General features: G+C 39.0%; 1 protein-coding gene across 1 annotated transcript in view; it reads right to left on the reverse strand.

Moving 5' to 3' along the window:
* PHTF1 (putative homeodomain transcription factor 1) overlaps positions 1-23,074 on the reverse strand; it is a 73,877-nt gene that overhangs the window by 1,311 nt on the left and 49,492 nt on the right. Inside the window, exons 9-17 of the mRNA XM_086391956.1 lie at positions 22,601-22,774; positions 22,412-22,501; positions 19,324-19,545; positions 16,154-16,282; positions 15,363-15,635; positions 14,245-14,376; positions 13,657-13,743; positions 1,754-1,909; positions 608-703 (exon numbers count right to left, since the gene is read on the reverse strand). Coding sequence (XP_086248082.1) covers positions 608-703; positions 1,754-1,909; positions 13,657-13,743; positions 14,245-14,376; positions 15,363-15,635; positions 16,154-16,282; positions 19,324-19,545; positions 22,412-22,501; positions 22,601-22,774 — 1,359 coding nt within the window. The remainder of the gene's footprint in view (positions 1-607; positions 704-1,753; positions 1,910-13,656; positions 13,744-14,244; positions 14,377-15,362; positions 15,636-16,153; positions 16,283-19,323; positions 19,546-22,411; positions 22,502-22,600; positions 22,775-23,074) is intronic.

Below are 23,074 nucleotides of genomic sequence, written 5' to 3' on the forward strand. Positions count from 1 at the left end.
TAAGACCTCTTTCCTGATGTTCAATAACTACCTTCAAAAAACCTGTAATGAGGGGGAGGAGGGGGAGGATAAATTTGGAATCAACAGACACAGAGGACTGCATATAAAATGGATAAACAATAAGGACCTGCTGTATAGCACTGGGAACTATATTCAATATCTTGCAATAACCTATAACAGAGAAGAATCAGAAAAAGAACATATGTGTGTATATAACTGAATCACTTTGCTGTACATGTGAAACACTGTAAATCAGCTATACATCAATTTAAAATAATAATTTAAAAATTTAAAAATAATAATGTAAATAAATAAACGCCTGGAATGGGCTCTCACCTAGTGTTCCACTAGCTATGTTTTTAAAGGTGGATTCAAGCAAGATGCAATTTGTGATTTTCTAATGTAATTTTCAAATGTGACAGACAACAGCAATGATTAGAACTTGGGTAATAAGCTGGGAAACTTTTCTCATAGAGTCATTAACCCCAACTATCAAGTCCGTATTTTGAATCTACACAGCATTTATCTGTTACAAAGGTCCTCTCCAAGAAGTGCAGCGTTGATTTAATTAAATGGTAATAAAAATGCATCACAGGGCATTACTTACTTTTAACAACTTGGTGGAGAGCTTTAACACGTTGTTTACTAGGGTAAGCTGTTCTTTCTTATTCGGCTTTTTTTCCATTTTAAGATATAAATTAATCTAAGGGAAGGAATAGAGATTAGGGCAAATGTCATGTAAAAGATATGTATATGTATGTGTGTATATACACATATATATTGCATTCAATATGGCAGATTTGGAAGGCAATATTTTCAACTAAAATAAAATTTGAAATTCTAGTAGCTATTTTTACAGAGCGCATATGTCACATATCCAACCCCCATCCCTAATCAGTCACATGTGGGGGAAAAAAAAGGCTATTTAGTGAAGAAAAAATAATGATGAAGTAATTTATCGAAACAATGAAAATTTTATATTAATTTTAACAAGATGTAAACTCCTTGAGTTCAAAAACTATATCTTATTCATCTTGGTATCCCCCCAAAAATCTAACATCCTTATCATTCAGGGAATGGAAGAAGACTTTTAACTTACTAATTCCTTGTTTCTTCCCTTACAGTAAGAATTTTTCACTATAATTCTAAGTTCCACCCAACCACCCCCCCCCCAAAAAAACTAATGATATCAGATATTTTAAAACTTATGGATAAACATGAAATTAAAAACAAAAAACCAACTCTATACTACTTTATATTCATAAGAAACATTTCTCAATTGTCGTATCTACTCACATACTAAAGAGCAAGTATTTTTCAAACACTGAATGTATTCTATGACTGACAGAAAAGAAAGTGAAGAAGCTTACTAAACATACTTAAATGACGGGTACGCCAAAGAGCTAATACTTGACACAGAACATGAAATTAAAAGCATGCTCCATTACCACCACCAAAAATAATCTTTATACTACGAAGTAGCATGGAGAATCCCCGTGGACAGAAGAGCCTGGCAGGCTACAGTCCATGGAGTCGTAGAGTCAGACACAATTGAGTTATCCTGGGAGCAGGTGGGGAAGATATTATCCTCACTTTATATACAAAACAACTATATGGTTGCAGAGTGACTTGTAAGGGATAAGGTTACACAGCTAGAAAGTGACAGAATCTAGACTCAACCCTGAATCTTCTGCATAAATCTTATTACACCATTTCTAACCACTGAATCAAACTATCCAGGACCAGTCAATACCTGTTCAGTAAGTAATATTGAGACGTTGCTGTATTTCTTATTGGTTTCAGACCCCAATGAGGCTAAGCGCAGTAAGAAAAGTAGTAAAGCTGATTCCCAGATCAAAAACTCCCAATTATAAGCATCATTTAGGAAAGTTTTATGTCCACGGAGTACCTATGAAAAGGACCAGAAAAAAGTTAAGTTTTTCACTTGTATTAATTACTGTAATTACTCCTTTGCCGATTTAAAAACATTTACAAGATACCACCATTTTAATACTCAGAGCAGAAGTTTTAATACTCATAAAGTATTATATATTTCTCTAAGCTTCCCTACATTTTCTTCTTTGCATAAGGGACAGCAAGCATCTGGAAATAACCAAGGAAGAAAACATAAGTGAAATAAGACAAATGCATTTCCAAGCTCTTTAACCACAAGTGTGCCCACTCACAATTATATGGTGGTCATTTTTCAAAGTATTAAATTTGCATTTGGCTAGCAGAGGCCCTAAAACCTGCTGCCCACCCCACTTACATGACCAGGGAATCCTGAGGGTCAGTTCTTCACCCCACTTTAGGATCTGAATAACAGCAGCAGCCACCAGTATGCCCATTATGTGTCAAGTTTTCAGGTAAAAGTTTTTTTTTTTTCTTCAAAACAAGGAGGACTGGAGATAACGTGATAGAGTAAAAGAAACTTGAGTTCATCTCCTCTCACAAGCACACCAAAATCACAACTAACTGCTGAACAACCATCAGTAAAAAGACTGGAACCTATCAAAATAGATATTCTACATTCAAAGACATAAAGAAGAAACCACAGTAAGATGATAGAAGGGGCACGCTTACGATCATAATTATAATCAAATTCCATATCCCTTGGGTGCTGCTGCTGCTGCTGCTAAGTTGCTTCAGTCGTGTCCAACTCTGTGCGACCCCATAGACGGCAGCCCACCGGGCTCCCCCATCCCTGGGATTCTCCAGGCAAGAACACTGGAGTGGGTTGCCATTTCCTTCTCCAATGCATGAAAGTGAAAGTGAAGTCGCTCAGTCGTGTCTGACTCTTAGCGACCCCATGGACTGCAGCCCACTAGGCTCCTCCGTCCATGGGATTTTCCAGGCAAGAGTACTGGAGTGGGGTGCCTTTGCCTTCTCCTCCCTTGGGTGAGTGACCCACAAACTGGAGAATAATTATATCACAGAAGTTCTCCCAAAAGAGTGAGAGCTCTGAGCCCATCCTAGGCTCCCCAGCCTAGGCGTCTGGCATTGCAAGGAGGAATCCACAGAACATTTGGCTTTGAAGGCCAGTGGGGCTTGACTGCAGGAGCTCCTCAGGACTGCGGGAAACAGAAACTCCACCCATGGAGGGGGCACACAGGAGTGTGCACACAGGAGGGGGCAAAAGGAGTGACTTTGTAGGAGTGTGGGCCAGACCTCCCAGCTGCCGCTGGAGGGTCTCCTGGGGAAGCAGGGAGTAGTGTGGCTCTCCCTGGGGTCATAAAAGCTGGCAGCTGACACATCAGGGAGTATTCACAGAGATGTGAACTCTGACTGGCAGTAAACATCTTGCTTGGGATCTTGGCACCAACACCTGGCCCCACCCAACAGCCTATAAGCTCCAGTGTTGAGACATCTCAGGGCAAACAACCAAGAGGGTGGAACAGTCCCACTCATCAAAAATAGGCTGCCTAACCACTTCCTGAGCCCATAACCACCTTGAGACACGCCCCGTGACACAGCCTGACCCACCGGAGGGCCAGCAACCCCTCTACCCACCAGTGGGCAGGCACTGGTTCCTCCCACAGGAAGCCTGCACAAGCCTGGAGACCAGTCTCAACAACCAGGGGGATAGCAGAAGCAAGAAACCACAATCCCACAGCCTCTGGAACTAACTCTGCAAGCATAGGTCAGAAACCACCCTGACAGCGGCTGGTCCCTGGCCCTTGGGTAACAAGATAAGTGGGAGAGGACTGTTGGGACACACAGGACATCCTCCACAGAGGGTCTCTTTGCCAAGGTCAAGAAATGTAACTAATCTACTACATACATTAAAAAAAACAATGACTTCCCTGATGGTCCAGTGGTTGAGAATCCACCTGCCAATACAGGGGACGTAGGTTCGATCCCTCGTCTGCAAAGAGTCCACATGCTGAGAACAACTAGGTTCGTGCACCACCACTACTGAAGCTTGTATGCTCTAGAGCCCATGAGCCTCAACCACTGAAGCACGTGTTGCAAGTGCTAGGGCCCACGTGCTGAGAGCCTGTGCTCCGCGGGAAAAGCCACCGCAGTGAGAAACCCACACACCACGACTAAAGAGTACCTCCCGCTCCTGCAATTAGGGAAAGCCCACGAGCAGCCATGAGGACACAGCACAGCCCAAAATTTAAAGTTTCTAAAATAAAAAAATAAACAGCAAATTGTCGTTTAAAACTAAACAAACAAAAATAAAAATTTAAACAAAATGACACAGCAAAGGAATATGTTCCAGATGAAGGCACAAGGTAAAACTCCAGAGGAACGACTAAGTGAACTGGAGACAGCCAATCTACTGATAAAGAGCTCAAAGTAAAGATCGTAAAGATGATCCAAGAACTCAAAAAGAATGGATCAAAGAGCAGTAAGTTTTTAGCAAAGAGCCAGAAAATATAAAGAACAACCAAACAGAATTGAAGAATACGATAACTGAAATGCAAAATACACTAGAAGGAATCAATAGAAGAATAAATGAGGCAGAAGAATGAATCAATGAGCTGGAAGATAGAATGGTAGAAATCACGGATATAGAACAGAATAAAGACAAAAGAATGAAAAGAAATCAGACAGTTTAAGAAACCTCTGGGACAATGGCAAATGCACCAACATTCGCATCACAGGGGTCCCAGAAGGAGATGAGGGAGAGAAAGCCCTGAGAAAATATTTGAACACTTTCCTATCATGGGAAAGCAAACAGTCACCCAAGTCCAGGAAGCATAGACAATCCCATATAGGATTAACATGCTGAAATATACAGTCATCAAACTTAGAAAAATTAAAGACAGAGAAAATATGAAAATCAACAAGGGAAAAACAACAAATAACATACAAGGGAATGTCCATAAGATTATAAGCGGATTTTTCAGGAGAAACTCTGTAGGCCAGAAGGGAGTGGCCTTATAATATAAATATAAATGATATATTTAAAGTGATAAAAGGGAAAAGCCTACAACCAAGACTACCAAGCAAGGCTCTATATTGCGTTTGATGGAAAAATCAAAACCTTTACAGACAAGCAAAAGCTAAAAGAATTCAGCACCACCAAACCAGCTTTAAAACAAATGCTAAAGCAATTTCTCTGAACAAAAAAGGCCACAATTAGAACAAAAAAATTATGAAATGAAAAGCTCATCAGTAAAGGCACAAAACCATCCACACACAAATATAACATTAAAGCCAGAAATTGTGTGGGGAGGAGAGTACAAATGCAGGCTATTTAAAATGCATTTGAAATTAAGAGATCAACAACTTAAAACAATGTTGTATATATATAGGCTGCTACACCAAAACCTCATGGTAACCACAAACCAAAAATCCTAAATAGATGTACACACAAAAAAGAAAAAGGAATTCAAAGACAACACTAAAGATAGTTAACAAATCACAAGAGAACAAGAGGAGAGGAGGAAAAAAAATATCTCCAAAAACACATTCAAAACAACTTAAAAATGGCAATAAGAACATAGACAGTGATAATTAAATGTAAACAGATTAAATGTACCAATTAAAAAAGACTGGCTGAATGGATACAAAAATAAGACCAATATATATGCTGTCTTCAAGAGACCCACTTCACATCTAGAAACATATTCAGACTGAAAGTTAGAGGATGGAAAAAGGTAATCCATGCAAGTCATGGAAAAGGTCAGTTTTCATTCCAATCCCAAAGAAGGGCAATGCTAAAGAATGTTCAAACTACTGCACAACTGCACTCATCTCAAAGGCTAGCAAAGTAATGCTCAAAATTCTCCAAGCCAGGCTTCAACAGTATGTTTGAACCACGAACTTCCAGATGTTCAAGCTGGATTTAGAAAAGGCAGAGAAACCAGAGATCAAATTGCCAACATCTGTTGAATCATCAATAAAGCAAGAGAGTTCCAGAAAAACATCTACTTCTACTTTATGGACTACACCAAAGTCTTTAACTGTGTGGATTACAACAAACTGTGGAAAATTCTTAAAGAGATGGGAATACCAGACTACCTTACCTGCCTCCTAAGAAATCTGTATGCAGGTCAAGGAGCAACATTTAGAACTGGACATGGAACAACAGACTGGTTCCAAATCGGGAAAGGAGTATGTCAAGGCTGTATATTGCCACCCTGCTCATTTAACTTATATGCAGAGTACATCATGCAAAGACTGCCAGGAGAAATATCAATAACCTCAGATACACAGATGACACCACCCTTATGGCAGAAAGCAAAGAACTAAAGAGCCTCTTGATGAAAGTGAAAAAGGAGAGTGAAAAAGTTGGCTTAAAACTAAACATCCAGAAAACTAAGATCACAGCATCCGGTCCCATCACTTCATAGCAAATAGATGGGGAAACAGTGGAAATAGTAGCTGATTTTATTTTTCTGAGCTCCAGAATCACTGCAGATGGTGACTGCAGCCATGAAATTAAAAGACGCTTGCTCCTTGGCAGAAAAGCTATGACCAACCTAGACAGCATAGTAAAAAGCAGAGACATTATTTTGCCAACAAAGGTCCATCTAGTCAAAGCTATGGTTTTTCCAGTAGTCATGTATGGATGTGAGAGTTGGACTATAAAGAAAGCTGAGCATTGAAGAATTGATGCTTTTGAACTGTGGTGTTGGTGAAGATTCTTGAGAGTCCCTTGGACTGCAAGGAGATCAAACCAGTCAATCCTAAAGGAAATCAGTCCTGAATATTCATTGGAAGGACTGATGCTGAAGCTGAAACTCCAATACTTTGGCCACCTGATGAGAAGAACTGACTCACTGGAAAAGAACCTGATGCTGGGAAAGATTGAAGGTGGGAGGAAAAGGGTACGGCAGAGGATGAGATGGTTGGATTGCATCACTAACTCGATGGACATGAGTTTGAGCAAGCTCCAATGGTCTGATGGACAGGGAAGGTAGTGTGCTGCAGGTCCACGGGGTGACAAAGAGTCTGACACGACTGAGCAACTGAACTGAACTGATGCAAGTGGAAATCAAGAAGCTGGAATAGTAATATTATGTCAGACAAAATAGACTCTAAAATAAAGACTGGTACAAGAGACAAAGAAGGACACTACATCATGATCAAGGGGTCAATCAAAGAAGGTGTAACAACTGTATATTCATATGTACCCAACACAGGAGTACCTCAATATTTAAGGCAAATGTTAACAGACATTAAAAAAGAGAAACTGACAGTAACACAACAATAATAGGGGATTTTAATGTCCCACTTACATCATTAAACAGATCATCCAGAAAGATCAGTAAGAAAACATAGTCCTTAAATGACACATTACACCAGATAGACTTAACTGACACTTCTTTAAACTTTTTGTCCTGTACTGAGGTATAGCCAATTAATAACATGGTGACAGTTTCAGGTGGACAGTGAATGGATTCAGCCATACATACACATGTATTCACTCTCCCCAAACTGTCCATCCATCCAGGCTGCCACATAACACCGAACACAATTCTATGTACTACACAGTAGGTCTTTGTAGGTTATCTGTTTTAAATACAGCAGTGTGAACATGTCTCAGATGGACTTAACTGATATTTATAAAGCATTCCATCTGAAAGCAACAGAATGCACATTCTTTTCAAATGAACATGGAACACTCTCCCAGACAAATCACATGCTGGCCCATGAGGCAGGCCTTGGCAAATCTGAGAAAACTGAAATTATATCAAGTATCTTTTCTAACCACAACATTATAAGATTAGAAATCAACTACATGGAAAAAAAAAATCACATGGAGGCTATACAACATGCTACTAAACAACCAATGTGGAATGTATGTAGACACAGCTGATTCACACTGTTGTACAGCAGAAATTAACACAACACTGTAAAGCAAGTATACTACAACTTTAAAAAAAATTAAACAAACAAAAAAAACACTATGACAAATTGAGAGAGAGAGGGACCACAGAAGAAAAGTGAAAGCTTTATATTTTGGTATCATTAACAGCACTTTTTTCCTACTTTTTCAAACAGGGCCCCCACCTTTTCAATTTGAACAGGCTAGAATCCATTCCTCAATCTTGATTGTAACTAGGTATAGCTATGTGACTGAGTTCTCACTAATATAAAAAACACCACCATCACCACCACCACCACCAATGGATTACTGAAGAAATCAAAGGGAAAAAAATTTTAAATACCTAGAGACGAAAGAAAATGAAAACACGATTATCCAAAACCTATCAGACACAGAAAATCAGTTCTTTAGAGGGATACAAGCTTAGCTTTGGAAAGAAGAAAAATCTCAAACAACCTAACCTTATGCATAAAGCAACTAGAGAAAGAACAAACGAAACCCAAAGGTAGTAGAAGAAAATAAATCAAAAAGATCAGAGCAGAGATAAATGAAATAGAGACTAAGAAAACAACAGAAAAGATCAATAAAACTTAAAGTTTGTTCTTTGAAAAGATAAACAAAACTGATAAATATTTAACCAGACTTATCAGGAAAAAAAGGGAGAGGGACCAAATCAATTAATTAGAAATGAGAAATCATTACAAGCAATTATATATCAATAAAACAGACAACTTAGAAGAAATGGACAAATTCTTAGAGAGGTGCAATCTAGAAAATATGAAGATCATCCACAAATACTGAAATTGAATCTATGATTTTAAAACTCCCAGACCAGAGAGATTCACAGGCGAATTCCACCAAACATTTAGAAAAGAGATAACACCTATCCTTCTGAAATTATTCCCAAAAAAGAAGAGGAATGAACAATTCCAAACTCACTATATGAGGCCACCATTACTCTGATACCAAGACCAAAGAAATCACACAAAAAAAGAAAATTGTAAACCTATAACACTGAAGAACATAGATGCAAAAATCCTCAACAAAATAATAGCAAACTGAATCCAACAAAACCGTAAAAGGATCATACACCGTGATCAAGTGGGATTTATCTCAGAGATGCAAGGATTTTTCAATATCCACAAATCAATCAGTGTGATACACTACACATTAACAAACTGAAGAATAAAAACTGTATGATTATCTCAATGGATGCAGAAAAAACTTCTGACAACATTTAACATCCATTGTGAAGGAGATCAGCCCTGGGATTTCTTTGGAGGGAATGATGCTGAAGCTGAAACTCCAGTACTTTGGCCACCTCATGCGAAGAGTTGACTCACTGGAAAAGACGCTGATGCTGGGAGGGATTGGGGGCAGGAGGAGAAGGGGACGACAGAGGATGAGATGGCTGGATGGCATCACTGACTCGATGGACGTGAGTCTGAGTAAACTCCGGGAGTTTGTGATGGACAGGGAGGCCTGGCGTGCTGTGATTCATGGGGTCGCAAAGAGTCGGACACAACTGAGCGACTAAACTGAACTGAACTGAATGATTAAAAACTCCCATCAAACTGGACATAGAGGGAACATATCTCAATGTGCTAAAGGCCACATATCACAAACCCACAGCTACCATTATACTCAACATTGAAAAGTTGAAAGCATTTCCTCTAAGATCAAGAACAAGACAAGGATGCCCAACTTCACTTCTTTCATTCAACAGAGTTTTGGAAGCCCTAGCTACAGCCTTCAGAGAAGAAAAAGAAATAAAAGGAATCCAAATTGGAAAGGAAGAAGTAAAACTGTCACGGTTTGCAGACAATATGATACTGTAAATAGAAAATCCTAAAGATGCCATCAGAAAACAATTGAAGCTCATCAGTGAATTTGGTAAAGTTGCAGAATACAAAATTAATACACAGAAATCTGTTGCATTTCTATACACTAACAACAAAAGATAAGAAATAGAAACCAAGGAAATAATCCTATTCACCATCATATCAAAAAGAATAAAATACCTAGGAATAAACCTACTTAAGAAGGCTAAATACTTGTACTCTAAAAACTATAAGACACTGATGAAAGACATTGAAGATGACACAGCAGATGGAAAGATATATACATATATATACTGGTTTCTTGGACTGGAAGGATTAACGTTATTAACATAACCATATGACTCAAGACAATCTACAGATTCAATGCAATCTCTATCAAATTACCAATGAAATTTTTCAAAGAACTAAAACAAAAAAAAAGGTTTTTAATTTGTATAGAAACACAAAATATGTCAATAGCCAAAGCAATCTGGGGAAAGAAAAACAAAGCTGGAGGAAACAGGCTCCCTGACTTCTGACTACAATACAAAATTACAGTAATCAAAACAGTATGGTACTGGCACAAAAACAGAAATAAGATCAATGGAACAGGATAGAAAGCCCAGAAATAAACCCACAGACCCACAGTCGATTAATCTATGACAAAGGAGGCAAGAACATACAATGGAGAAAAAACAGTCTCTTCGATAAATGGTGTGGGGAAAATGGACAGCTAAGTGTAAAAGGATGAAATTATAAAATTTCTCTAACACCATATACAAAAATAAAATGGATTAAAGACCCAAATGTAAAACTGGATACTACGATATAAAGTTCCTACAGGAAAACACAAGCAGAACACTCTTTTACATAAATCACAGTAATATCTTTTTGGATCCATCTCCTAGAGTAATGGAAATAAAAGCAAAAATAAACAAATGGGACAAAATTAAACTTAAAAGCTTTTGCACAACAAAGGATACCACAAATGAAACAAAAAGACAAATTACAGAATGGGAGAAAATGTTTATAAACGATAAGGCCAACAGGGCTTTATTCCCAAAATACACAAAACAGCTCTTACAACTCAATAACAAAAACACCCAAGTTAGCCCAATTAAAAAATGGACAGAAGATCTAAATAGACAGTTCTCCAAAAAAGGACATGCAGATGACCAAAAGGCACGTGAAAAGATGCTCAACACTGCTAATTATTAGAGAAATGCAAAACAAATCTACAATAAAGTATCACCTCACTTCAGTCAGAATGACCATCATCAAAAAGTCTACAAATAATAAATGTTGAAGAGGGTGTAAAGAAAAAGGAACCCTCCTACACTGTTGCTGGGAATGTAAATTGTTACTATTACCAGGGAGAATATGAAGGTTCCTTAAGAAACTAAAAACAGAGTTACAACATATGACCCTCCAATCCTACTCCTGGGCATATATCCAGACAAAACTATAATTGAAAAAAAAAATATGCATCCCAATGTTCATTGCAGCACTATTTACAACAGTCAAGACATAGAAGCAAAATAAATGTTCATCAACAGACAAATGGATAAAGACGTGGTATATATACCACAGGGAATTATACTCAATATTTATAACCTATGTGCTTAGTCGCTCAGTCATGTCCAACTCTTTGCAACCCCACAGATTGTAGCCCACCAGGCTCCTCTGTCCATGGGGATTCTCCAGGCAAGAATACTGGAGTGGGTTGCCATGCCCTCCTCCAGGGGATCTTCCCAGCCCAGAGATTGGACCCAGGTCTCCCACATTGCAGGTGGATTTTTTACCATCTGACCTACCAAGGAAGCCCATATAAGGGAAAAGAATCTGCAAAGAAAATATATAGTTACATATAAACATGTATAAATATGTATAACTGAATCACTTTGCTGTATACCTTAAACTAACATAACATTGTAAATCAACTATACTTCAATTTTAATAAAAAAGAAAGAGAGAGCTCAGAAATAGAAAATATTTTGTAGCAAACTCAGATTTGTTACCAAAATAAATGAAATAAATGTTCAACATTGGAAAAGCAGAGGTATTACTTTGCCAACAAAGGTCCGTCTAGTCGAGACTATGGTTTTTCCAGTAGTCATGTATGGATGTGAGAGTTGGACTGTGAAGAAAGCTGAGTGCCGAAGAATTGATGCTTTTGAACTGTGGTGTTGGAGAAGACTCTTGAGAGTCCCTTGGACTGCAAGGAGATCTAACCAGTCCATTCTAAAGGAGATCAGCCCTGGGTGTTCTTTGGAAGGAATGATGCTAAAGCTGAAACTCCAGTACTTTGGCCACCTCATGCGAAGAGTTGACTCATTGGAAAAGACCCTGATGCTGGGAGGGATTGGGGGCAGGAGGAGAAGGGGACGACAGAGGATGAGATGGCTGGATGGCATCACCAACTCGATGGACGCAAGTTTGAGTAAATTCCGGGAGTTGGTGATGGACAGGGAGGCCTGGCATTCTGTGATTCATGGGGTCGCAAAGAGTCAGACACGACTGAGCGACTGAACTGAACTGAAAGATATTAAAGCACTTTGATAGATTAACAGCAAAAAAAGAAGAAACAAGCAATCAATATGCTGACTATAGAAGGCAACTAAAATATAAAGAAAAAATAAATGAAAAGGGGTAGAAAAAAAGATACAGCATACAAAAACTAATCAAAAGACAGTATGGTTAAATTAAAATCAAATAGAGTAGATTTTAAGATACATTAGAAACAAAGACATTTTATCAGTTCATGAAGACAAGCAAAGCTTGACACTGTTCAGGATTAAGGGAGATTAAAGAGCTAAATGACAGATGAGAGATGACTGCTAAATGAATATGTGATCCTGGATTGAGAAAAAAAAAAGACTATAAATTACATAAAAGTCAATCCACCAAGGAGATGGATATCAATTCTAAGTCTGCATGCACCCAATTATACTGCTTAAAAACATATAAAGCAAAAATTGACAGAAACAAAAGGAGAAAAAGATAAATCCACCATTAGAGCAGACATGACCACACTTCTCTCAATGGTTTATAAAATAAGCAAACCAAAAAGATGAGTAAGAATATGGGAAATTTCAACCATACAACTAATAAACTTGGGCTAATTTATAGAGGGAAAACTGCTCCCCAAAACAATGGAATACAAATTCTTTCAAAGAGCTGATGGAAGATTTAGCGAAACTGACCATGTACTGGATAATAAAACAAGTCTACATAGTTCAAAGGACTGAAAACATTCAGAGCATGTTCTCTGACTGTCGCAGAATTAAAACTCAGTAAGTGGAAAAGTATAGAATAAAGCTGTCAATTCTTATAAGAAAGAAACCACAGAAATAGAAACAAAAAATATATAGGGACCTCTCCAAAGAACATAGGAATGCACTTTAAGGGTCTCCCACTGGCCAAATCTAGGACAATTATGCATCAAAACAATATAGTAAGAGTTTATAATCCACTGGATAAAAATAAGAACATAGGAATCCATAACATAATAAATGAATGAATGATTAAATGGGGAAAAGTCTACTTTAGAGTGACAATAAAATTAGAAGAAATGATGAAGTTAGAAAAATCACTATTTTGTATCCATCATGATATATAGCTTTATTACCAATCAAAACTTCCAATTAAGTTACCATGATCGTAGAGTCTTAAAGGACTAAAACTTACTCTTACTCTCATTTCAAAAGTCATAAAAATTAACAAGTATTCAAAATAGCAAAAGAAATTTAGACACAGTAAATACACACACACAGGGTTGGCCAAAAAGTTAGTATGGTTTTTCTGTACCATCTTACAGAAAAATCCTAACAAATTTTTTGGCCCAACCCAATACTTCAGCATAACCATTCTGGCACCTTCACCTTGGACTCTCCGGTTCCCAGAGCTGTCAGAAACAAACATCTGTTGCGTGTGTGTGTGTGTGTGTGTGTGCGCATGTGTGTGAGTGTGTTCACTTAAATACAGTGAACTAGTTTAAAACAGAAAGTGAGTTCTATTTTCTACTTTCCACTGAAATAGATCTGAAACTCTTACCTGGGCACAACAAATGAAAGCAATGGAAAGCGTCAGTAGGAAGACGGAAGACACCACCACGTCCACCGATCGCTGTGGGCCCCGTCTCTAGAGAGTGAGACACAGGTTAGCGTTCTAGGTCCCCGCCGGAGACAGATTAGGGGACCCGATCTTACTATGCTGGTGTGAAAACGAATGTTTATAAGAAGTTTCTGACACAGGATTTTAATATATTTTGGACATTTTCAACTTTAATTAAGCTCTGAGATTCATGCCATTCAAGTTAAGGGTGTGATTGATTCACTAACACATTTTCAGCTGGAATGTTTCCGCAGAAGTCAGAGAACGATGCAACATCCAACTTATCACTCTGCCCTAAGAGTTTAAAATTTCTTTTCCCTTTCCAAGCCCTTATTTAATTAGCTCTACCAGCTCTGCAGATAGATCACTCCCAATCTGGTGTCAAACAGGTGAGCTAGATGTCAGTCACTGACATAATCTGTCCAGAACATAGGACTACCCAGCCTAGTGAATATCTGCCACCAGAAATTTCAATGAGCATGTTTTCTGTGTATTATTGCAGATATTCCATGGTTAGTTAAAACTCACCTTTAGAAAGGAACGCAGTGATAACCATATCTTAATGTTCTCCACCTTTTTAAGTCTGAAATGAGGTATTTCATATTTCCTAGCTTTCCTGGCAGAAGTAATATGGCTGAAGAGTTTTGCAAATAAAAATCTCTAGAGGAGGTTAAAAAAAAATCACAAAGTGAAATATACGTATGTGTCACTGTGTGTATACTTATATAATTGTAAAATATTCCCAGCACATAAAAAATATTAAAAGAATCAAGTTCTGATCATTATGTATAATGTGCTTTCTGTAGCAACAGATTAATGAGCTATTAACAATGGTTTTTCACTTCCTGTCTTAGTGACTTCTTCATGGGGGCTTTCCCAAAGGCTCAGTAGGTAAGGAATCCACCTGCAATGCAGGAGACACAGAAAATGCGGGTTCAATCCCTGGGTCAGGAAGATGCCGTGGAGTAGAGCATGGCAACCCACTCCAGTATTCTTGCCTAAATTATTGCATGGACAGAGGAGCTTGTAGCTTGGGCTACAGTCCAAAGGGTCGCAAAGAATTGGACACAACTGAACACGCGTGTACACATTCTTCTGATATACTACACTCTGGACATTTTCAAGGAACACACCTTGGAGACCACTGTGAATCCCAACCTTCACAAATTCAAATATTTATACAAAATTCTAGCTTACTCCCAAATTACATTTCCATTCAAAAACTGTATTTTTTTTGCACATACCACCAATATAATAAGCCCTCAATACCAAACTCTTATCCAATTTCAATAAATTTATTTGTTTATTGGATATTGGCCATTTTTCAGAAACATTTTCGCTTTGGAATTACTACACACTCTACATATATGAAACACATCAAGGCACATCAAGGAGCAGGTGCAAGCCATCAGTGAGGCTCAGCCACTCCTACATATAGGCTCCGTAAAATTTCAGATTACAGCATGTCATTTGTAAATAATCAATATCAGAAGTGTTAAACCCACAAATACCAAAAGTCCACTTATCAAGCCTCCACTGCCCATGTTAGCTTCTGGAGAGAGAACAAATCAAGACAACAAAAGCAACTCAACATACTATCAAATACAAAAAACGAGGTGAGAAATTTTACTCAATTTTCTACTGACCTGTTTATATGTTCTCTCTGCCACACACATCATGAAAAAAAACATCCAGGTAAGACACAGTCGCTCAAAAAAGTTAATTATAGACAAAATAATAATAGGTGTAACAGGTGGTGCCCCACAAAAGAGAGTCAAGATCTCCTCAGCTGAGATGGACTTTAGCTGGTCAAGGTTCTTCTCACGGAACAGTCGGTGTAAAAAAGGGAAAAATGCTAATCCAATGGTGACGACATTTCCCAGCATCTGATAACCTACTCCTTGCTGATATGCATTAACCTGGAAATTAATTTAAAACAGCTATCATTATTGCACAGCTTTATGGAGTTGTGAAGCAGTATTTGTCAAATACTATTTAGATTATTATAAACTAAATCTGTTCTAAAAGAAATACAAATAAAAATGACGTACAGATTTATGACTTTTAGGATTAAACAAGAAATATTTGTAAAGTCTACCTGAATAATTGATCAGGCTCACAGAGACCTTTGTAACAAATTTAAAAACACACTACCAAGTGAAAACTGGCTACAAAATTTAAGGTACACATACTTGTGTCTTAAAAACAGAGTCAATGTTTTGATCATTAAATACAATCTGAAATAGCTGTGTGTGCCTGTGTGTTCAGTTGTGCCCGACTCTTTGTGATCCCACAGACTGCAGTCCACCAGGATCCTCTGTCCATGGGATTTCCCAGGCAAGAATACTGGAGTGGGTTGCCATTTCCTTCTGCAATGAAACAGCTGCTGATTATAAAACAGATCTTTTGAAAACTCTGAAAACTTATTAAACCTTACCCTGCTCATGATGATGCCACTTATTTCCAACACAGACATATCCATCTTTTTGCACTCATTCCCTTCCCAGATTATTGCACTAACTCGATCCGAGGCAGGACTTGAGTTCTGAAGCCAGAATAAATGGTTCTGAGAAGAAAAAATAAATATTTCCATCCACTCATTCTTTCCTCCTTTGGAATTTTTTCCCTTTGTCCGGTTCCCAGGCCACATTCGCCAGTGCTCTGCCTTGTCATTCTGTTCTCTCCCTCACAAAGCCCATCACTCCAATTACCACCTCCACGATGCTGGCTCCTGGTCCTTTCTCTTCACTAAGCCAATTTCTTACCCGAAGAGAGGTTGTATGTCTTCTATGATAATGGGAGGTAGGATTCCATGATCTCCGAAGTTGCTTCCCCCTCTAAGCATATGGAAGTGAGGATAAACTTGGCGTATTCATGGGATATTAAGGAGGAAAGTATTTCCATAGCACCATGACTAGACCAAGGGTAGGAGGAAGTTAGGTAGGAGAGGTGCTAACAGGCCTTAGATATCACAGGAATGGTAAGGAGGTCAGCCTTTCTCTGGTCTAATCAGGACATGGAAAAGCACAGAAGGTCACTATGAAAACAGCCCAGCACTTTCCTCTGTCATGTCATGCCTTGTTCTTCAAGTCCCAACTCAAGTCCATTTTCTCAACATGTGCTCTCTGAAGGCCACAAGTCTCTCTCATATTGCCCTTCTCTGAATAGATCAAAAGCCTGTACAGTCTATCGCAGATAAATTTGCATCTAATTATATGCTGCTGCTTTTATAGTGCCCTCTACTTGTTTTCCATAAAATCATCTTGTCTCCAAACTAATACATATGTTATTTTTTTTAAAAAATATCATATGGCATATTTCTTCTCCTGCAACAATGCTTAGCATAATGCTGAATAGCACTTATGGATCTATTAACCGATTTAGCCAAAAAATATTTATTAAGCAGCTACTATTAACAGGAACTATGGATATAATGGAGAACAAGATACAAGGTTCTTGACATCAAGGAGTTTACAGACTTATAAAGAAGACATGATTAAATAAAGCTACTGCATAGTGTGATAAGGGAAGAGAAGAATGCTTTAGGAGCATATTAAAAAGACTTCCTAAGGAAGTATCAACTGAGTCAAGATCTGAAAGACAAAAGGGGGTGACCCAAAGGAATGAGTGCTGGAGAAAAGTGTGTTTCAGGCAAATAAATCAGTTTGTGGAAAGACCCAGAAGTACATGAGGAAACTGGAAGAAGTTCAATTGAGTTGCGAGACTCAACTCAACCATGTGAGACTATATCAGAGCAAATAAACAGAAGCAAATAATCCAAAAGGAAAAAGAAAGCAATTAAAGCATTGTAGGGGGAGTGGCATCAGATCTTTACTTTTAAAAAACAATTTTAGTATTTTATTTTTTTAATTCTATTTAATTATTTGGCTGAGGTGGGTCATAGTTGCAGTGCGCGGGCTCCGTAGTTGTGGTGGGCTCCAGAGCCTGTGGTGCACAAGCTTAGCTGCCCCAAGGCATAGGGGATCTTAGTTCCCTGACCAGGGATTGAACCCATGTTCTTTGCATTGTAAGGCAGATTCTTAACCACTGGACCACCAGGAAGTCCCAGATTTGTATTTTAGAAGCATCATTCCAGCTGTAGTGTGGAAAATGAAGCAAAAGGGAACAAGACTAGAGAAGCTGTTGTAAGGATCCAGATGAGAGCCATCCACTAAGCAGGGTGGACACAGATGAGCAAATGCAGATATTATACAGCAGAATCAAGAAAATGTGACCATAGATTAGATACAGGGAATGGCAGAGGTGGGGGCGCTGAGGGGGGGCAGTGGTGACATCAAGAATGGCCCCAAGAATTCTGACTTGGGTGGTTAGTGGTGGCATTTAGAAATATGGGGACTAAAAGAAGAACATGTTAGGTGGGAGAACTGGGGGATGATGCACTCTACTTAACATGGTGAGTTTCATCTTAACCTAGTTATTCTTATATATGCCTTAAAATTATACCATAAATCCCGAAAGTACAAAGGTGGAAATCATCATGATGCTATGCATAACTACCAAACGCTAATGTAATTTAGATGAATCTTCAGACTGAATGAAAAGAATATTTAGATTCAAATTTTGATAGAAAAATTGGAGGGAAAAGTTTAAAACTTTAGTGATAAAGTATATGTTGTTTCCAGGTAGTTTATGAAAATTGTATACATTTAATGAAGCAGAATGTTTTTCATTATAATGTATAACCTAAATCTAAGGTATCTTAGAATCAAGAAAATTCAATAACTAAACAAATGAATATCCAACATCCACTATTTATTAAGTCATTGTGGAAAAAAGTAAAGAAAAAATAAAACTAAGAAGAGTCATGATCATTGGCATTAAACACAGGAAGGGCTGATATGAAAACCATTTTTTAATCATTCAGTCCAGCCAGCAGAGGGACAAGCTCATGAAATAATCATCGCAGCTCTACAAGTATTTAAGTAGAGAGTAACCAATCGTCCGACAAAAATAGTACTAACCAAGCTAACATGTACTGGCTGCTTACTCTTTGCCAAGATTGTGCTAAGCACTTTAAATTATCTCATTAGATATATCACAATATTTCTAAGAAGTAGGAACTACTGTTACTACATGACAGAAAGTAAAAACATTTCTGAAGAATGAATTCCTAGATTGATTGGAAGGTTGAAATAAACTAAGAATCCCCATTTCCAGGCTATCTGATTTTATGATACTAAAAGAGAACCTGAAATTAAAAGCATCACTTGCTTTATACATTATTAGAGAAGAAAGCAATGCCATCTCCTAGTAATTCACATAAAATGCCGTGATATATCTGAAAATACAATATGAGGTTACTGCAACCCTGCTCATATAAAATGAATATTAAGGATCATTCTAAGGAAAATAAGAAAAGGTATTAGGAACAAACAGTTAGGTTAGGGGAATTAGAGAGTGCTTTCTTCTGAGTACCGAGCCCAACATCTTCAATTACAAATTACGCTCAATTTCTTCATCTCTAAATTAGGGAAAATAAGGGTCCACCTTATAGGGTTACTATAGAATTAAAAGAGATAATACGGTGCCTGGCACACGGTAAGTACACAGTAAATATTAGTTATTATTATCGTCACCTTTACAGACCTGCTGGAAAACATCCTCTTTGGGGTCCCGTTTGGTCCCTGAGTGAAGGGAGCTCACATGTGCCCCCTCACTGTCGCTGGTGACAGATGACCGGCACTCAGGGCCATGAAGCAGGTCATCCCATAACATGTCCTCTGTCTCCGAGTCATGGCGGGTGCTCTCCGAGTCTCTTCTCAACATGTTGAGGCTTCGAGAGCCACCACTCATGCCAGACCTAGAGCCCTTTAAGGGAAAAAGAAAAACCAAAAAAAATTATTTCATTCATTTTTAAAAACAACTATATCTGAAATAAAATGAAAACAAGGCACCTACGGTGATGACTGGCATGCTCTCATAAACTGATGGCCATGCCTTTGTTGACAAGACTTCACATAACAATAATACACTTTCATATTTAAACGTGAACTCTGATGACTCTTAACAGACTATAAAAGAGGACTCTTTCTGAGAAGTATTGCCAAGTCATGGGATTGTTCAGCTGAGGTGCCCTGGGGTGGGAGTGACTCCTGCAAACACATCCTGAGGGCCGACTCTGGGAGTAGGTGTGGCTGAGCCTACTTGCACACCCAAAGTGTCTTCTACTCTAAATATTGTGAGCTTGACCATAGACACAATCACATCTGGGAACCCAGCCAAACAGGGAAAAGTGCTGGGGGCCAGAGTGAGGTACTCCGCCCGTGACAAAGGTCATGAGGAAGGAGGCTCGACATACGCAAAAGCGGGATCGAGCCTCAGGAGTCCCCCTGGAACTCCTCGAGCATCTACCCCCATAACCAGAGCCTGCCTACTTTACTACTTTGTGCTCACCTACACCTCTGACTTTACGGGGGGCTGTCCCCCACCACCTCTTTTGGAGAAGGAGTTAACTTAGAGCTCCAGTTTATAATAATTCCTGGGCGTGATAAGAGTGTTTTAACCTACAAACTCCTCTGAAGGTTCTCTGGCCTGCCTGACAGGCTTGTCCGGCCACATGTGATCGCTCACAGCCTCCCAACCGTGAGAGGCACAAGATGCTTTAAACCTTCTAAAAACAGGTTCCTTAGAAAAGTTAGAAAACTATTAGTATAAGTATAATGGGCTAATTAGAAATTGTGTTGGTGAAGGGTTTTTCATTTGTTGAGCCAATGTTTGTTGCTAAGTCTCCATATCCCCTGCCCTTACACACATTAATGAATATATAGAATTAACCTTTGATATTAATCACGTTAGACCTTAGGCTAAGTAAATTCTTTCCTTAACTAAAACCCACTACACCCTCACCCTGTAGGAATGTAACTTTATTTGGGTGGCGTCTGTTTTGAGAATAATCAGCCCTGGAGAAATAAGTGTCCTGATTGACTGACCGCTGTCACAAGGAGAGGGTCGTAAATTGTCAGCACGCCCCCCTGGCCAGAAGATGATGTAACACCCCTAAGACCTCTGTATACATTTGTATGAAGCACCTGACTTTGATAAAAGTCAGGACTGCTGTCCCCACGTGACTTTTGTATAACATCTTAGTGTATAAAAACAGACTCTGGAAAATAAAGAATTGGGATCAGTTTCTCGAAATACTGGTCTCCCCATGTCGCTCTCTCTCTCACTCTGGCTGAGTCTCCATCTGGAGCGCGGAACCCACCATGCTTACTAATTATGCCTGGGCTTCTAAGATCCGACCGGGGAGGCCTCAGTGTCTCCTCTCCTTCGGGAGAACGGAAGGACGCCTGCGGCCTACGTAAGTGGTGCAAGCTTCTTGTCTTGAAGTTTTATTGGTCTCCCGCGTAAACCAAGCTACTCAGCCTCTTTTCTCCACTGAATTTTCCTACTGAGCTATCCTCATCCTATTACTCTTTATATCTTTGATAAAATATTTAAATAAATAGGTCGCCGACGCCGTCCCCGCTTCGAATACCCTGGATCAGCCGGGGCAGGACCCCGGCAGAAAAGGGTAATCAAGCAGAGGAAAGGATGGACATTGCAGCTCTCCTGCAGTATAAACATAAATATGAAAGTTTTTCCACAACCCAACAACCTTGCCGATCAAAACAAAAGCTACCACCATCTCCTCCCCTGATCTCTGAATTATAATGTTCCAAATGTACACTGGGCTTCCCTGGTGGCTCAGATGGTAAAGAATCCACCTGCAATGTGGGAGACCTGGGTTCAATCCCTGGGTTGGGAAGATCCCCTGGAGGAGGGCATGGCAACTCACTCCAGTATTCTTGCATAGAGAAATCCCAAGGAGCCAGTATAGTCCATGGGGTTCCAAAGAGTCAGACAAGACTGAACGACTAAGCACAACACAGAAAATGTACAATATGTCCATTAGCTTTCATGATAAGCAGATTTACTGCTCCCATTTCTCATTTCTCAAATATCCGTCCTCAGCATCAATGCCATTTACACAGAAACAATGCTTAAGAATAAACTCCATATTCCAAGTGAATATTATTAAGTGGGTTTCCCTGGTGGCTCAGACAGTAAAGAATCTGTGTGCAATGCAGGAGACCTGGGTTTAATCTCTGGGTTGGGAAGACCCGTGGAGAAGGAAACGGTTACCCACTCCAGTATTCTGGCTCTCATCATCTAGGGATTCAGGAATCTCTTTCTGGGCATCATCTATGATACTTTTATGATCAGATCAAAGACAAAGAGCTCATTCTTTTTCTTGGGTGACTAGTCATATAAAAGCTGATAGATTAAAAAAAAAAAAGCTGCTAAATAGGTAGACAGTTGGAGGCAGAGGAAAAAGTGAAAGTGTTAGTCAGTCATTTCTGACTCTCTGCGACCCTATGGACAGTAGCCCACCAAGCAGCTCTGTCCACGGAATTCTCCAGGCAAGAATACTGGAATGCGTGAGTCGCCATTCCCTTCTCCAGGGGATTTTCCCGACCCAGGGATCAAATCCAGGTCTCCTGCACTGCAGGCAAATTCTTTACCATCTGAGACACCAGGGAAGTCCTTTACCCATTCCTTTTTTTTTTTTTTCAATTGGTTGTCCTAAAGTTATGTGTATGTTTGCTAGCCCCTCCTCTGCATCCAAAAAAAAAAAAAAGGAATGGATAAACTTATTACATTCAAGAATAAGCCTTGAAAAAGAATACATTACCTGACTGAAGGCTGCTGATTCAAACTCTGATTCAGCCAGGCTATCTGAATCCCGCACAACAGAGCACCACTTGGAAGTGGTCTTTTTTACCTGCAAAAAATCAAGACCACAAATGACAGGAAAATATGTTAAATACTTTGTTACTTGGGAATTAATGCCTATACTTTAATAAACTAAAATAAAAATTACCTGAGTGTTTAGGTGTCTTGAAAGTATTGATTTTCTACTCTTAATTTCACAACCATTGTCACTTGAGGCTCCTTCCACACTCCTCCGCAGTATCATCATCTGTGTCTGGGCTTCACCAGCATCGTCACTTGACAGATCATCTGAAATCCCATTACCCAAACGCCTAAAAGACTCCTACAAAGAGAGCAGCAATGTCCTCACAGGGGACCGCCCAGAAGACTCCAGTAAGCTGTGTGCATAAAAACTAAGAAGCAGTAAAAGTAAACTAAGTCAAAGCTGAACAAACCTACATATTCGTTGGTCTTAATAAAGAAAAATATTAAGCTTTCTTGAAACTAAATAATTTAAATAATGTAGAGGTTAGAAGCACAGGCTTGAGTCAAAGTCAAGTCTGAATCACAGCTCTTCTATTTATTAGCTATGTAACTTTCAGTTCAGTTCAGTTCAGTCAGTCAGTCGTGTCCGACTCTTTGC

The sequence above is a fragment of the Bos grunniens genome, chromosome 3, assembly GCF_055505025.1.
Source record: "Bos grunniens cultivar Pamir isolate PY7600 chromosome 3, Bosgru_T2T1.0, whole genome shotgun sequence".
NCBI lineage: Eukaryota > Metazoa > Chordata > Mammalia > Artiodactyla > Bovidae > Bos > Bos grunniens.